At 48.4% G+C, this 16,092-nt stretch overlaps 1 protein-coding gene across 1 annotated transcript in view; it reads right to left on the reverse strand.

Annotated features, from left to right (window-relative positions):
- Tram2 (translocation associated membrane protein 2) overlaps positions 1-13,436 on the reverse strand; it is a 72,720-nt gene extending 59,284 nt beyond the window's left edge. The window contains exon 1 of the mRNA XM_026777273.1: positions 13,239-13,436. Within this exon, the coding sequence (XP_026633074.1) occupies positions 13,239-13,358 (120 nt within the window). The 5' untranslated portion in view covers positions 13,359-13,436. The remainder of the gene's footprint in view (positions 1-13,238) is intronic.
- Between the last annotated feature and the right edge of the window lie 2,656 nt (positions 13,437-16,092).

The raw sequence follows: 16,092 nt of genomic DNA on the forward strand, positions 1-16,092 counted from the left end.
TAGATCTGGGCCTTTGGCCCAGGGGCCTTTATGGTCTGCAGCGCAGATACAGCTGACTCATCTCTCACTGCGTCCTTTCTTAGGGTTTCCATTCACGCACACCCCGAAAGCCGGGTGTGCTGCACACACCTGTGATCCCAGCGCTGGGAGGCTGAGGGAGGAGGGCCGTGTGTTCAAGGTCAGCTTCAACTTTAAAGCAAGACCCGTTCTAGAGGATAACAAATACCCGAGCGCATATTTTTGAGAATTTGGATACCCATTGCTTTCCATAACAAGTGTGCCTAGCCAACATGCTTTAGGCCTAGATAAGCGCCTCTTTTTAAATATAAACTATGTATATTTTAATGAAGGTGGGCTCCCTTCATTACTGTACCTCATATACACGAGATGCCCATAACCTTGTCAAACCCCCACCTGCCCTATTCATGTGTTATCTCCAGCCCAGAGAACTCTCGGTAGACAGCAGATGCTCCTCTAAGCCTGGCTAACTGGGTAAGAAACAGCAAAATTGGCCTACAGGAGGAATGAGTTCCATAAAAGAAAGGCCAGGACAGAGTCCTGAGCAGAGGTGGAGCACTAGTGGAGAAACAGGTGCTAATAAGAATCAAAGAAAGGGTGTGGGGGAGGGGGAAGCTAAGGATGAGATTAGGGGGCAGGGTGTATGGGGCAAAGGTGGGAGAGACAGATCTTTGGGAAGCAACATTCCTGTCAAATAGCAAGACCTCTATCAGTACGGTCCTCAGGTAGTAACTGACAGTTTCAACCCCACAAGCCCACCCCACACCCACATTAGAGCCTTGCTACTAGCCTGGGTCATAGAAAGCATATGGGAAAGACCTTGGAGAATCAACACTAGGGAGCACCCAGCTATGTGCGTCCCTGCTACTTCTTACAACTTACTTCCTGGCCAGAGAGACCGGCACAGAAAGATTTCCCAAATGGAAATTCTCACACGGACCAGCCCCGCAGCCACCTTCCCAGGCTCTGGGTCCAGGCTCACCCTCCCTGCTTCTCTCCACAGCCCCAGAGCAACTTCATCACACCACCGCCCTCCTGAAAACACCCGACTGCCTCCAGGATAAGTGTTCAACTCTGGGCATGACCTCCAAGGTCTCTAGGACCGAGCCCACCTTCCCCCCTGGCATCTTCTCTCCCCTCCATCCTTCCTCCAGAACAACCAGCATTACTCACAGGCTGAGCGTGCTGGTTCCACACTTAGCCCCACTCTTCATGAAAACACACTGCTCCTCTGCCTAAGTCCTTCCACATCCACTCTAGTTCCTGCCCTTCCTTAATTGGGAATATTTCCTTCCTGTTTTCAAAGCTTCCTCTCTGGTAGATGACCATGTTCTCGTCACTACTGGGGCTACACGCAGAATACTAATATGGCGGCTCAATATGGATGTGACTGTTTGCTTCCAATCTGCCTCCCTTCCAGGGGCAAAGGTAATGTCTTTGTGGCTATACAACACATCCCTTTCCACTCTGCTTTCAGCACCCAAAAGTGATGGCTTTACAAAAACACTAGAGTTTGATGTCAACCGGACACAAGCTAAAGTCCTTTTAGAAGAGGGAACCCCAATTGAGAAAATGCCCTACCAGCCGTGGGCAAGCCTTTAGTGTTCCTTTTCTTGACTGATGTTGTGGGAGGGCCCAGATCATTGTGGGGGTGCCATACCCTGGGCTGGTGGTCTTGGGATGTGTAAGAAAGCAGGCTGTGCAAGTCATGAAGAGCAAGCAGTAAGCAGCACTCCTCCATGGTCTCTGCATCAGCTCCTGCCTTCAGGTTCCTGCTTCGGGGGAGTTCCTCCCCTGACTTCCATAGATGATGGACTAGCAGCTACAAGATGAAATAAACCCTTTCCTACCCAAGTTGCTTTTGGTCATGGTGTTTTATCACAACAATAGACACCCTGACTGAGACCAATAGCACTCAGTCAGCATTGCAGAAGGAGGGACCAAACCAGCTCACTCCCTTCCCTGAGGCTAGGGACATGGGACAAGTTGCACCTGGCTAGGAAACAGCTGAATGCTAAAGGCATGAAAAGTGATCCCTCACAATCTGGTAAGCCCAAATTGCCATCCCTTTCAGCTTTCAGGGCCTGGTACAGCGCAGGGGGGTTTGATGAATGGGGGAAGGAAAGGGTGAAAGAAGGAGAGAGGAAAGGGAGACAGAGGTCAGGTGGGTGAAGAGTGCTTAATTCGGACCTCTCCCAGGGAGTGTGATAAGAAGCCAAAACTGTTTCTTTCACATTTAGGGGGAGAGGTGTGACAGCAAACTAGGCAGTAGACAAGCTCTACTTTTTATTTCAATGTGATAAAACTAGTGCTTCCCAGGAACTCTAGAAATGAATTGTCCCAGACTGCCTAACTTCCAATAGAACCATTTCTAGGCTCCAAACTCCAATACTAGTTATTGTGGATGTATAAAAGCCTATGCCTAGCAGGGTGGTGGTGGCACATGCCTGTAATTCCAGTGCTTGGGAGGCAGAGGGGGGTGGATCTTAGTGAGTTCAAGGCCACCCTGGTCTACAAAGCAAGTTCCAGGACAGCTGGACGAAACTCTGTCTCATGAAAACAACAACAACAACAAAAAAAAAAAAACTTTATGATTGTACACAGGTTGGAAAATATTCTAGGCTCTTTCTTCAGGACTTAGAATATATTTGCAAATATGTACTGAGATATCTTGGGAAAGAAACCCAACCACAAACATGAAATTCATTTGTAATTAGGAAGGGCATTGGCTTGGTGGCAGAGAATTTGCTAGCATCCACAATTCCCTGCATACCATAGCATCAACTAAGAAACATATTCAGGTTTACAGGTGAGATGTGAACTGGATCCGGAGGGCAGGGAGTATGGAGTTCCTCGCAAGGGTTTAGGACATCATCCGCTCGGATCTGCATCCTGTTTCTTGGCTCTGCTCCAAGTGGATGACACAGCCACAGAGAGAAGTTATACATAGCTGAGCTGTCACCCAGCACTTTCTGATTGTCATAACCTAAGCAGCAGGTACGGGGCTCTTACAAGGAGCAGCATCTCCCTCCCTCCTTATGCGCTGTATTTATAGTAATACTTCCAGCACTCCCCATATCTCGATGGCATATGATTAATCCTATGTCAAGGACGAGGAAAATGAAGCATGTAAAAGTTAAATAAGTTACCCACTATGGCGGGGCAGAATGCAAACTCTGGCAGTCTAGCCGTAGGTCCATGATTGACCTTGACCTCTGTAAACTATAGCCTCTAATAGTTTCCTACCGGAGCCAGGTCAGAAGGACCTCTTCCTATCTCGTTACTATGAGAACAGAAAAGCAGTGTGGTAAATAGCACCAGCCAAGAGCACATTCTGTGAACCAGATACTCTCCAAAACTGCGTTACTGATTTTTTTCTAATTAATTTATAGTTAAGTGGCTATTGTTTTGATAGGCATAAGTGTGAACAACCTGGGGTTAATAAAATTCCGGTATTTCATTTTGTTATTATATTTATTTATCTATTCATTTATTTAATGTGTGTGTGTGTGTGTGTGTGTGTGTGTGCGCGCGCGCGCAGTCACAGGACAACTTGTAGGAGTCATTTTTCTCTAGAGACTGAACTCAAGTTATTAGGCTCAGTAGCAAGGGCCCTTTCCCCACAGAAAGCCATCTCCCTGGTTCCCCAAACTGTAGTACTTCAATGTCAAACGGGACGGTTGATTCTTACTTGAAAGCAAGCATCAGAAGAGCATTGAGCACTGATGCAGAGGGCACGGTGGTACACATCCGTAATCTAGCACTCAGAAGTGGGTTTCAGGCTAGCATGGACCAGAAGGAGATATCAAAAAAAAAAAAAAATCAAAACTACAGATAGTGTGAGGAAGAAAGCATGCCACTGTCAGAGCAGAAAAGGAAAGATGAAGTGGGAAGTAAGGTCAAGCTAGGACACTGGGGGGAAGGGGAATAGTGGGAGACGGGGTAGAGAAAAAGGCAGAGAGGGGGGCAGAAACGCACAGAGCGAGGCACCGATCTATCATGAAATGGGAAAAGTAGTTTTTGAAGTCTAAGGTCCCAGAGAGTACACTCAGAGAGCTGGGGTGACAAAAACGGGACCTTGCCGAGCAAAGTGCATAGGGCAGTCAGCCCAGGCAGGGACCAGGCTAGCTCCTCCGTGCTTTCCCCTGGTCAACCTGGGAGAACACGTTAGGGGTCAGACTATGACTCCTTTTCAATATGGATGTTCTCCTTCCTTACCTGAGTTCTGCTACACTGCAATTACATGTCAAACCAAAACTTCAGTGTGACACTGATTCCAGCTCAAATCGAAAAGAGAAGCAGAAGCTTTAATCTAGCAGAGGCACTGCTGTGCTCAAGCTAAATAATGTCACAATCTGTGTGGGTGGAGGAAGGCAGGTTCCTCCTTCAATCCCTTCCTCTTCCTCCCTGGCAGTTTAGGCTCTGCCCTTGTTCAGGTCCATGGTAGGAAGGGGCAGCTGAGCTACAGGGGAGCCAATCTACCCCATCCCCACTCACTCACCTCACCCCCCCGCCACACACACACACAAAGCCAGGGCAGCCCAGAGACGTGAAGGGTCTTGTAGGGACCACACAATTACAGGAAGAATTCACGTCTCAGAGTTCATCGCTTCTACTATACACCTACCTCCCGGTTGCCCGCCTCCACAGGGCACTAGCCTCAAATCCATCTCTGAGAAAACTCTCTAGACTTTTTGCCCAAGCTAAAGACAAAACTGCTATTGAACAAAAAAAGAAATCAATCCATCAACCATCAAACATTCTTTGCCACTTCGCCATCTCCATTTCACACAGCAATGACATACTCCATACTGACAAGTTACCCCTTGCCTACTGAGGTCAGAAGTTGATCCAGCACCAATACAAGTTGAAAACATACTCTTAAGTCTAGAAGTACGGGGTCTGGAAAGTTCAACTCTGCTCCGAGGTCTGAGGAATTCGTGTCAGCCGGAAGTTGGGCATTGTGGAGCAGATCTTGGGGTTTCCTGTAGAACTCTAAGAATTGCTGGAGGGGAGGTTCGTTTTCCCTAGGACTAGCTATTCAAGAGGCCCCAGACTGCTCTTAATGTTATCCGTGGTCCCTTTAAACATGAACCATGCTCTCTCACTGACTCAACACCCACTTGGTAAAGATTCCGGCACTACACTAGGTACTAACCAGAAATCACTAAGTGCTGATTAACTAAAGAGATCTTCCCTTCATGGAGCAGAGGTCAACAGGGCTGGGGAGAGAGCCCTAAAAACTCCATCAGTATCTACTCGCTGTCCTGGAGGACACGTCTTTCTCCTTTCCTAGCCACAGAGAGCTTAGCACTGGTGGTGTGCCACTGAACAAAATTCCCTGTTAAAAAAAAAAAAAGAAAGTTCTTTTAAAAAAAATTCTGAAGAAAAAGAAGAAACACTCCCTGTGACAGAGTCTATCTTTATAATGAAGATGTAGAATGGCCTGATTAAGCAAAACTCTATGACTGGAAAATCCAGGAGTTTTATTAAGAAGTTCCTTCCCACTGATAATGATGGCTTATGCTTGCAATTCCAGTAATTGGGAGGCTGAGACAGGAGGACACCCTTGAGTTTAAGGCCAGCCAAGCTACTGGTGAGACTCTACCTCAAACAAACAAACAAACAAACAAACAAGCAACAACAAAACACAGCAGGGAGCCAGGCATGAAGAAGGGGCAGGTAGTTCTCTATGAGTTGGAGGTCAGCCTGTTCTATACAGCAAGCTCCAGGCCAACCAAGGCTACAGAGGGAGGTGCTGTCTCTAAATAAATAAATAAATAAATAATAAACAACAACAAAATCCCAGAGCGGGGTGTAGCGCAGTGGCACAACGCTTGCCTAGCATATACATACAAAGCCTAGTTTTTATTTTCAGTCCTGGAAACAAAAATCTTAAAGACACTATACAGCAAGTTAGGGCGACAGGTGAGTCCGTAACCCACAAGCCACACAAGCATGAGGACCTAAATTTAGATCTTCAGCACCTACATCAGAGCTGGTCATGGGAGCAAGTCTCTGTAACTGTAACAACTGGATTCCGGAACTCTCTGGTCAGCGATGTTAGCCAGATCGTTAAACTGTTCAGTGAGAGACTGTGACTCCAAAACTAAGGTACAGAAGTAGAGGAGGACACTCAGGTTGGCTTCTGGCCTTCACACTCATGCATCCATATATGCTCACAGGGACACCTCCCCCCGCCACACACACACACACACAGTCTGTTACGGATGGAACTTTTGATGCCTGCTACCAAAAACTCCTAGGCTGAAAACCTATTCCTAGTGCGATGGTCTTAGAGGTAGGACTTTGAAGGATAATTAATCACAATTACAAAGCCCTCATTATGGGCTTAGTGCCCTTACTAAAGAGATCCCAGAAATCAAGCACCCCTTTCTGTCCTTCCTTCCTTCCCTTCTCTCTGCTATGTAAAGATACAGATTTGCCACTGCATGCCAGGAAACGGATCTTCCCCCAAAACAAGGTCTTAGATTTACTTGAACTTGAAAACAGTGATAAAGAATTGCTGCTTTCTAAAGCCCGCAAACCTATGGGATTTTGATAGCAGCCCCTATGACCTGCTCAAAGTGGTAACAGATGTATGGGTCCCAGATGTGCCTGGCAAGTTCTCGCTCTTCTCCCCTAACCCCTGATGCCCACCACCAGGATGCTAGTTCTTAATACGTGCTCTTCCACCAAGCAGAGTGGCTTGAGGTGGAGCCCGAGAGTCTAAGGCTGCACCTGTCACACACATCAAGCTTAAGGCCTGACTCTCATCCACAGTTTTCTTTATTTTTTTTCCTCGTGGTCCATGGGTTTGAATCTAAGGCTTTGCGCATGCTAGGCGAGCATTCCACCAATGAGCTCTATCTCAGCCCATGTCCTACTTTTTAATGCAGGATCTCACTATGCTGCCCAGGTTAGCTTTGATCTCTTAACATTCTGGACTCAGCCTCCTCAGTAGCTGGGTTCACTGGCCTTGACCACCATGACCAGCTCAGTGCATCAGCTTTAAGGTACCACACTGTGACCTTTTTGAGGACCCCTGGGCCCCCGGCCTTCTTTATCTCTACATTCCCTGAACACACACAAGCACCTCACAGGTACTCTGTCATTTAATAGGAATTTGCCAAATGAATGGACCCAGTGCTCTTCACTATCATATGCTACTTTCAGGACTTCACACAGAGACTGGCACTCAAGGACAGAGTCTAGAGTTCAGGGCAGAGATACAGAAGATGCACCAGAGATGGATTGGGTGTGGCTCCAGGTTTGTGAAACATTTACTTTAATTGTCTGGGACATATCTCTCACCCTCTTTGGAGGTGGGGCTTATTTTTCCCTTCTGTAAACAGCAGATAATTTCTTAAGTTGCCCTCTAAGGTCATGAACTCATAAAATAGAAACTCATAAAATCGATGTGCCCTTGAGCTATGACCACAGGATTAACTGGACGATAAGTCAGTGAGCCAACTACAACCAGAAGCCTCTTATCTCACACAGATGTTGGATAATGGCAGTGGCAGGCAATGCTCTTGTTCATTCCTCTGTGTTCACACAGGACAGACACACACATTTGGGTTGTTCTTCTTTAGTCTCCTTGAGGGAGATATGAATTTCAATGATCATTCTAGGCAGAAAGGCTTCCCAGTGGAATGGCTCACAGATGTTACTTCCAGGTAATAAACAGATCCATTTAGACAAAGGAAAACAAAGTCGCCTGTGCCTACTCTCCAGACACCCCATTCAAGGAGGCAACGGAGCTGAGTTCTAAACTGCTGAGTTCTTATTTTGGCTCTGGCTCTAACTTACAGTGCACAGTCATTGGCCAAATCTCTCCTCGAGAAGCCAAGGCTCTGGATGGGTGCGACAACCCCCACAAACCATCCCGGTTGCAGCGTTAGGCCAGTAAAACATTTCACAGATGCAAAACGCTGCCAGTCCCTACAGACAAATGAAAGACATCAAGAGGCAATGTGGCAGCCCTCCTCACAACCCCGGGGGCTCCAACACACTCACCAGAGGGTCCAGAGGCTTTGGCACCCCCAACCCATAATCAGGATTCCATTTCCTCTGTTCAAAAGCAAGAAAAGCCATGTGAACTTACACCATCCAGAAGAACCCCTTGCAAAGCTCTCTAAACCACACAGTTAGCTCACAACATAATCAGCTCTGCCAAAGCTGGGTCTGGTTCTCCTCCACAGCAGGACATCTGAGACAGCGGGGGTAAATCAGGGCAAAGTAACTGAGTACTTGGAGGATATAAAGGCCTGCCCCTGAAAGAAGGAGACCTGCCTGGGAGCCCTATTTGTAGTTTTGCTGCTTTTTTCCCCCACCCCAGCCCCTCCTTTCTTAAACCATTAGGTACCAATGGATACCAGATCCACAGCACTGGATAAGAAGGTTAAGAGATAGGATCAGTAGAGTTTCCCACCAAGGCTAGCTAATAGCACAGTGGCCCATTAGAAAGCGTTTCTGCCGTGTGGGAATCCTAATCCGCTCTTATCAGACCTCTGGCTTCATCCCTTATCAGGAGCTTGGATGAGAGGTACATCAGCTATACCACAGGATGCTTTCTGGGGCCCCTGCCCACCACGAAGCACAGAAAAAAAAAGCCATGCCTGCCAGGCCAGAGGGAAGCTTTCACCATAGCAACACATGTTATTCCACAAACAGTCGGGACTAAGTCGCTCTGCTGTGACCAGCCTGGATAGGGGCTCTGAGAAAGAAGCCACTGGGGGTTCACAGGACAGAGACAAGAGAAGAGACACCTCTTTAGCTTCCAGGGTGGTTTCCTTGTAGTCTTTATTGCTCCAGAGCTGACTCTGGCAGCACCGAGACCCCCTGGAACCCACACCCTGTGTTCTAAGTAGACAAATGTCTGAGAGGAAAAACGTGTTGTGTGTGGCACAGCCACAACCCAGGGATCCTTTGGGAAAGGGGGAATTAGGGGACCCAGGGACAGTCATTTGAACGGGAGAATTTAGGAGAAAGGTATCCATCTCAAAATGTGTCATTCCTACAATGACACAGAGCCAGGGCCCTAAATGAGAGGTCTAGGAGCAGAAAGCACCCCTGTGCTGGGGGATCTTTAACATATCAGTCTTCATCTCGTACTTGAGGTCAAAATTTCACCAGCTGACCAATAGCGTCCTTCACTTTTGCCAAGGAAAGAATAATAAATATTCCCCTTCATCCCATAGGCAAGGGTTAAACTGGAATCCTGATCAAGAAAAACTCAAACACCAAGCTTCTGGTCTGTTGCTCGAATCACTGAGTTCCACATACAGAAATTCACCCAAGCAAGGCACCCATGAGAATGAGGAAATCCTGGGGGCCTTGAGCATCCCTAGCAGACTGCCGTTTCAAGCTCCTGGACTGGAGGCAAAAGTCAGAAATTATAAAAACTGACAAAGCAACATCTCCAAAAGTGCATTAGAAATTAGAAAAAAAAAGGAAAGAAAACAGACCTGACATCTACAGGTGTACCTATGAGCCACTAACACACTTCTATTAACTGAGAAGAATCTTTTCACAATGCATAACGTTTCTTTTCACCTAGCATCAGGAGACAGGACTGCCTGTCTGGTTGCAGGCTGTGACACCCACAGGTACGTCCATGAGTATGAACTGGTGCCACAGACCCACGCCCCGCCCCAGTCCAAACACTTATGACACCTGCAATGGGCTTCCATTATATGTACTGCAGATACTTCTTCCTGACAAGTCTGCCATGGGGTCAGGAACAGGGAAGAAAGCAGTTCCTGGAAGAAAGGAACCACCTCCCACACCTGCCTCAGAAATAAGTTTAAAAGCCCAACCTAGCTACCATTCCCAAACTCCTTTGCATCCTAAACCCTTCCATCCTCATCACCGCCGATCCAAACACCAAACACGAAACCGACAAATGACCCTCAGAACCTCAGAAACATTCCCCCCTGCAGCTGCAGAAACCGAAGAAGAAACTAGTTTCTGTCTTGAGATGACGGTTTCAAGGTGGTACAGAAATTGCTTCCTCTGCTCTGGGCGCCCCTACTCCTCATTCTCTGGTCGCTAATGAAAGCGTTGTCCTCCTTCCCTGCTTGTTTCAGGTTAGAAACGTGGCACCGGGCACTGGAAGCAAAGGGGAGGGGAGGGGTGGCTCCTTTCAAATCTGACTTATCCACACATCCCAACTGGCCACCCACACCCTGAAGAACCACACTCCACCTAAGAAAGTCCGAGCTGTGGAGAAGAAAACGGCCTCTAGCACCCGAAGCAGAGTTAAGAAAGAGAAAGCTGGAAAGGGGGGGGGGGGATAAAGTTCCACATTCCTGACATTTTTTTAGCCAAGTGCAGCGGCTGCACAGAACAGCTCTACTCCAAACAGACGTGAGATGGGACAAAACCTGGGATGGGGAAGAAGCTGCCCCTGCTTTGGAAATAAGACAACCCAAAACTAAACTAAAAATGCGTCGGAGTGTGGCTTGGAGGAACAGGGGCCAGACAGGCTTTCATGTGTTCCCAAAAGGAAGTGATCCCAAGGGAAGGAATTTGGCGTCAACATCTCCCTAAAGACAGAACTGAAGCCCTGGGGACCCTGAGAGGGAAATCAAAACCCAGGCCGGCTGCAGAGGTGACTAGCAAGGGAAGGTGGATGTGGATATGAAGTCTGCGGCTTGCCAGAGTGTGGGGAGGGGAGTCTAGGAAACAGCAGAGACTAGGCAGGGGACTTTTGGGAGGGGGTGATGACGAAAGTCATATTCTATTTGAAGAGTTAAAATACAGCTTTCCTGCTTCAGCTTCCCAAATCAAGGAACCCTAGCCTGGCCCAAGATTCAAATCCAGGGGTCGGATGGCTTTTATCCCTGCTCCCCTACAGCTCCCTCTGTCCTCACTTCTAGAGAAACCTTCCTACTAGATGTCTACACACACACACACACACACACACACACACACACACAATCTCTTTACAGTCAGTGGGTGAGAATGGACGGTGAAGACCTACTACACACTCGGCACAGATCAGGAACCTTTGAAGAGGAGGTTCAGCAGAGAGCCCCCTTCCTCCTAAACCAGCTCAGACTGGTGCTAAGTCCTCAAAGCGTCTTCTGAAAGAAACATCTGTCCTGTGAGTCCCAAAGGGCTAAAGTACCACAGAAAAAGATGGGGCAGGGGAAAGACTGTCGTCTCCACCAAGTCTGTTCTACGACCCTAAGGCCACTTGAAGGAAAATGGCTTTCTTTTTTTCTCACCTTGGTCCTTTCTCTTCCTTCAGGTACTACCAATGACAATTCCTGACGTGGCAGATTCCACAGACCTAAGGCAAAGGACTTCCCGCAAGGCTAAAGATAGCGAACAAAGGAGGCAGGAGTGCAAACACTAGGCGTCTCTTTTTGCACAACACGAAGGCAGGAAAACCCAAAAATCTTAACAAACACTACAGATAGTAGAGCCACGGACTAAGCAAGAGGCTGTGGCCAGCTGCGGAGCACATGGCTACGAGGTTTATGATTGACACGTGTGTCATTCCAACCCTACTCTTTAAGAACTGGAGCAAGGCCCTGCGACGTCTCTTAGAATAGAGGACAACAAGACAGACAGAAAGCAAACACTAAGCAGAGCAGGTCCTCTGCTTCCTCAATAAGCCACTATGTTAAATAATAAGAAGGGTCCAGGAGCAAGAAACAGATTCTCTCACTGATAAGGAGGAATGGCTTTTGTTGGTGATACAACCTCGGCCTAAAGCTTTACACCGCTGTAAGGAAGACCGTTTTTAATGGGTTCTTCAATGATGGGGAAACTGAGGCTGCAATCAGTCTTCAATGGAACAGTCTTCTCCAGAAGCTCAAGGGAAACATGAGGGGAGGGAAGGGGAAGAGAGGAGAGGGGAGGGAAGGGAGGGGGGAGAGTGAATTGATAGCATTACTGATAGAGTGTGGACCCCAGTCACAGCTTCTCTCCTGCAAACCCTTCAGCCTGGCCAAGGGCATGCATCCAGCCAAGAGCTGGCCACCAGAAGAGGCCCCCCACTACTAGAGGGCAGCAGGTTCATCAGCCAAATAGGAAATGGGTCAGTAACAGAAGGGAGACGCGGGTAGCTGTAGGGATGGTCGGGCAACTTTTAAATGGTAACGACTTCTTAATAGCCTTCAGAATGCAGATCAGCAACCTTACCCCAAAGGGAGGACAGGAGCTTTGGGACCAGGAGGCTACAGTGAGAGTGAGGAGTGTATCACATCACACATACACACACACACCACACACACACACACACACACACCACACACACCACAGCAAACCCATACTCTGTGTCCTCCAGTCCTTCCCACTTTTCAGTATCATCGTTTTTTCCCACTCTATAGTAGGGACCACCAGCCCCTTGGATTCTGACCCCTTGGTTTACAGACAGTTCTGAGGCCTACACCAGCACACTGCTGACGTAGATTTAGAGTTCCGTTCTCTGCTCCCACCCCATTCGCCTGAGGCTACAAGAGAATCACCTTTCACCTAAAAGCAGAGGGTATCCCCGCCCCTCTCCTCGAACCTGAAAAGGGGGATGAGGTTCTGGGTCTAATTCACACATCCATCCACAAGGAGAGACCAACAGACCAAAGTGCCAAAGGATATCTAAAAACTAACGCTTTAGGTCATAACTAAAGAGAAGTAGGTTGTAGAAGACCCCCCACTGGAATGGAGCCAGGGCCACATGTGAACACCTGGAGCAAGCTCCAGAGGTTAGGATGAAGAACGCCCAGAAAGCCACAGAAAAGGTGAAGGGTTAGGGTCCCTCCTACTGGAAGAACCTAGAAGATCTGGCGGCCCCTACTTGGGAGGAGGGGGGAATTGTGCAATTACTGTGGGTCTGGGAGTCTCCCAGCTTGGCACCAGGACGCCAGAAAGGAAATCCCAGTCCTGGGGCCAAGAAGGCAGCGCTGCGATTGGTTCGAGGCCAGGCGTGGGTTTCAGAGATGCAGAGAGACAGTTGCAGGGTATCATGGGTGCCCAAGGGGGCGACAGAGCATGGCATGGCCCGAACAGCCAGAAGCTAGGGGTGCTTGTCCATCATGTCCTAGGTCCAGGCCAGGGTGGATACAGTGCACAAAGCCAGAGGTGCAGATAACGTGCGGGATAGCCAGGCACGCTCCAGGCCAGATGAGGCCAGGGAATCCCTGTCTTTACCGCGGTGTCCTGGAGATGGGACCGCCTGCCCCTGCAGTACCCCTCCCCGCTCTACTCACCTCAAACATAAGCCCGATGAGGACGCAGAGCACCAAGCAGAAGCCGATGTCTGCATGGTTGTGGATGACGAACTCCTGGCTGAAGAGCGGGTAACTTTTCGTCCTCCTACGGAAAGCCATGGCAGCGGGCGTGCACTGCTTGCGGGGGCCCGCACCCTAACTCAGCAGCCGCAGCAAAAACTTCTCCTCCGGCCCGGCCCGGTCCGCCCGCCAGCCCCGCTGCCCAGCGCGGAACAACTTCGGGCCCCGCCCCCTTCCTCCGACCGCCCCGCCCCCGGCCTGCCGCCCGGAACCGCCCCTGGCCACAGCCCGCTCCCCGCCGCGGCCGCACAGGCGCGGACCTCTGGCCACGCCCCCTTCCTCCGACCGCCCCGCCCCCGGGCCGCAAAGGCGCGCGCTCCAACCACGCCCCCGTCCTCCGTCCGTCCCGCCCCCAAACCCCAGCAGCGGGCGCCGCCGACCACGCCCCCTGAGCGAGCCAGGAGCACTTAACCCTCGGGTCGTGCCCAGGTTGCGGTTTCGGCCGGGGTACAGAGGGGTGACCCTTGCTGAGACGCGGGAATAGAAGCCCTGTCCTCCGGCACTGAGAGGAGGCGGTGCCCGCGCAGCCGGACAGGAAGTGGGCCTGGATCCCACTCCTCGCTCTGGCTCCTTCCTCTGCTGGAAGGGCCCGGAGCGGGAAGCTTTGTGCTGGCCTGCTTGCTGGCCTCAGCCCCGCACTGGATAGTAAATGAATGCTTGGCTACTCCAGTGTTTGAGGGCTTGCACAAGGCTAAGTTCAACCGCTCAGAACCTCCCTGCAGCGCCCCAAAGGCCCTGCCCTTGTAGGGCCTACTTTGCAATGGGGTGCAGGTAGCCGAGGTTTGACACCCCACTCCATTTAAAAGACCAGGTGTTACCCTGAATTAGTTTTCCAAGTCTCACCCAAAATCTACTAGTCAGTATTAATTGATCAGAAATGGAAGAATAAACACTGAAGAAACAAAAAAACTTTCTCATCCAAAGTTTCCATTTAATCATTAAGTTTTTAAAATACTTCCGGAAGGACAAAAGGTCTTTTAAAATAAATTATACTGGCAAATATTGGATTTAATCCTGCCAGTAATGAAGGAGCAACTAATCACTTCTAAATGTACAGAAATGCAAAATGAACAAGGAACTGTTTAATTTCTTTTTTAAAATTAGTTCCACAGTTATTTCGCTTCTGAGTAAATATGAGTTGGCAAAAAAAATGGCAGAGTCTGAGCGCAACTGGAACTGAATGGAGTTCCTAGAGAAATTTACCTTCTATATTCTATATTGCGCACTATTTAGTATACAGCCCTGGGCCTTCAAACTCCCAGGGAAACAGAAAAAGCATATTAATGCCTATATTGAACTAACATTTGTTTAATGCCAAGACTGGTGTGTCTGTCTGTCTGTCTGTATTTGGTTTGTGATGTATAGGGGGTGCACATGCACGAGCTCACACGTTAGAACATTTTCATGCAGACATTCACTCCACGTGGAGATCAGCTGACCCTGCAGGCCTCACCTTCCTTGTTGATCCAAGGTCTCTCTTCTTGTTGGTTTTCCGACAATGTAGCCCAGGCTAGCTACTCTCCTTGCTTCTGAACACTTTTCTGTCTCCGCCTCCCTTCCCCCGGTAGAAATGTTCCTGCTACATGGCCAACTCTTACACTGGTTCTGGGGATTCAAACTTAGGCTCTCATGCTTGCATAACTATGCAATCATTTCACTCACTGAGCCGGCCCCCCAACCAAGACTCTTCTAAAACTGGTCCCCAGCCTTTCGAAGAACAAAAGGATTGAGAACTCTAGAGCAGCTTGACTTTGTATGTAGACATGTTCTAATGGTCAAATTGCAACCCAGCCAATCAGTCTGAGTTCTGGGAAACTGAGTCCTTAAAAAAAAAAAAAATGAAAACTGGAATCCTAGTATTTGAAATGATGCTACCTAACTGTCCCCCCACATCCCACAATGATTTGTAGGAATTTCCTTCAAATGCGTAATAGTGTCAATCTAACCTCAATACTTAAGATCAAAAACCCCGGGAAGACAGACAGTAGAGTTTCCCCATTTATAAATAAGACGCCTGAAATAAAAGAGATGGCTTAGACGATACTCTTGCTGCTGATAGCCAGTCCTTCTTCCCTTTGAAATACAGTTGGACAGTCAGACATCAGATTCTGAGACGAGGTTTGATAGTGAGTGCATTGCATTGACACCAATAGAGGAAGTGCTGAAAGTTGCCTTCAACCATCTTGGCTGTCTCTAAACTGCCCAAGCCACCTTAATACAAACGATGAGTTAAATATTTCCCCAAATATTTTTTTTAATTTTTTTTTTTTTTTGTGTGTGTGACAGGTTTTCTTAAGCAACAGTTCTGGCTGTCCTGGAACTCCCTTTGTAAACCAGACTGTCCTTGCACTCACAGAGATCCGCCCCCCTCTGCCTCCAAAATGCTGCGATTAAAGGCGTGTGCCACCACTGCCCAGCTCCCTATACTTTCAATACACACTAATACTGAGAATTGATGGCATCCCACATTTTGCAAAAAACTGTGAAAGCCTATTCCCAACTCTTCTTATTCACTCAGAGCCCTGTAAATTCTTATGGCAGACTTTCTCTCACCAATCCTCATCTCCACCATTCTACACATGAGCCCCACCTATCACCCATGTATTTCTCTAACTTCATTATTATCCTGTTTATTACCCATTTCGTCTGGAATGTCCATGGGCATCTACCACATGGCAAACACCTTAGTTATGAAAACAAAGACATATGACAACCTAGGTGTGATGGTTTTATATGTCTTCAAATCCGAATGTGCGGTAAACTTCCCTTGAAC

This window comes from Microtus ochrogaster, unplaced genomic scaffold (assembly GCF_000317375.1).
Source record: "Microtus ochrogaster isolate Prairie Vole_2 unplaced genomic scaffold, MicOch1.0 UNK52, whole genome shotgun sequence".
Taxonomy (NCBI): Eukaryota; Metazoa; Chordata; class Mammalia; order Rodentia; family Cricetidae; genus Microtus; species Microtus ochrogaster.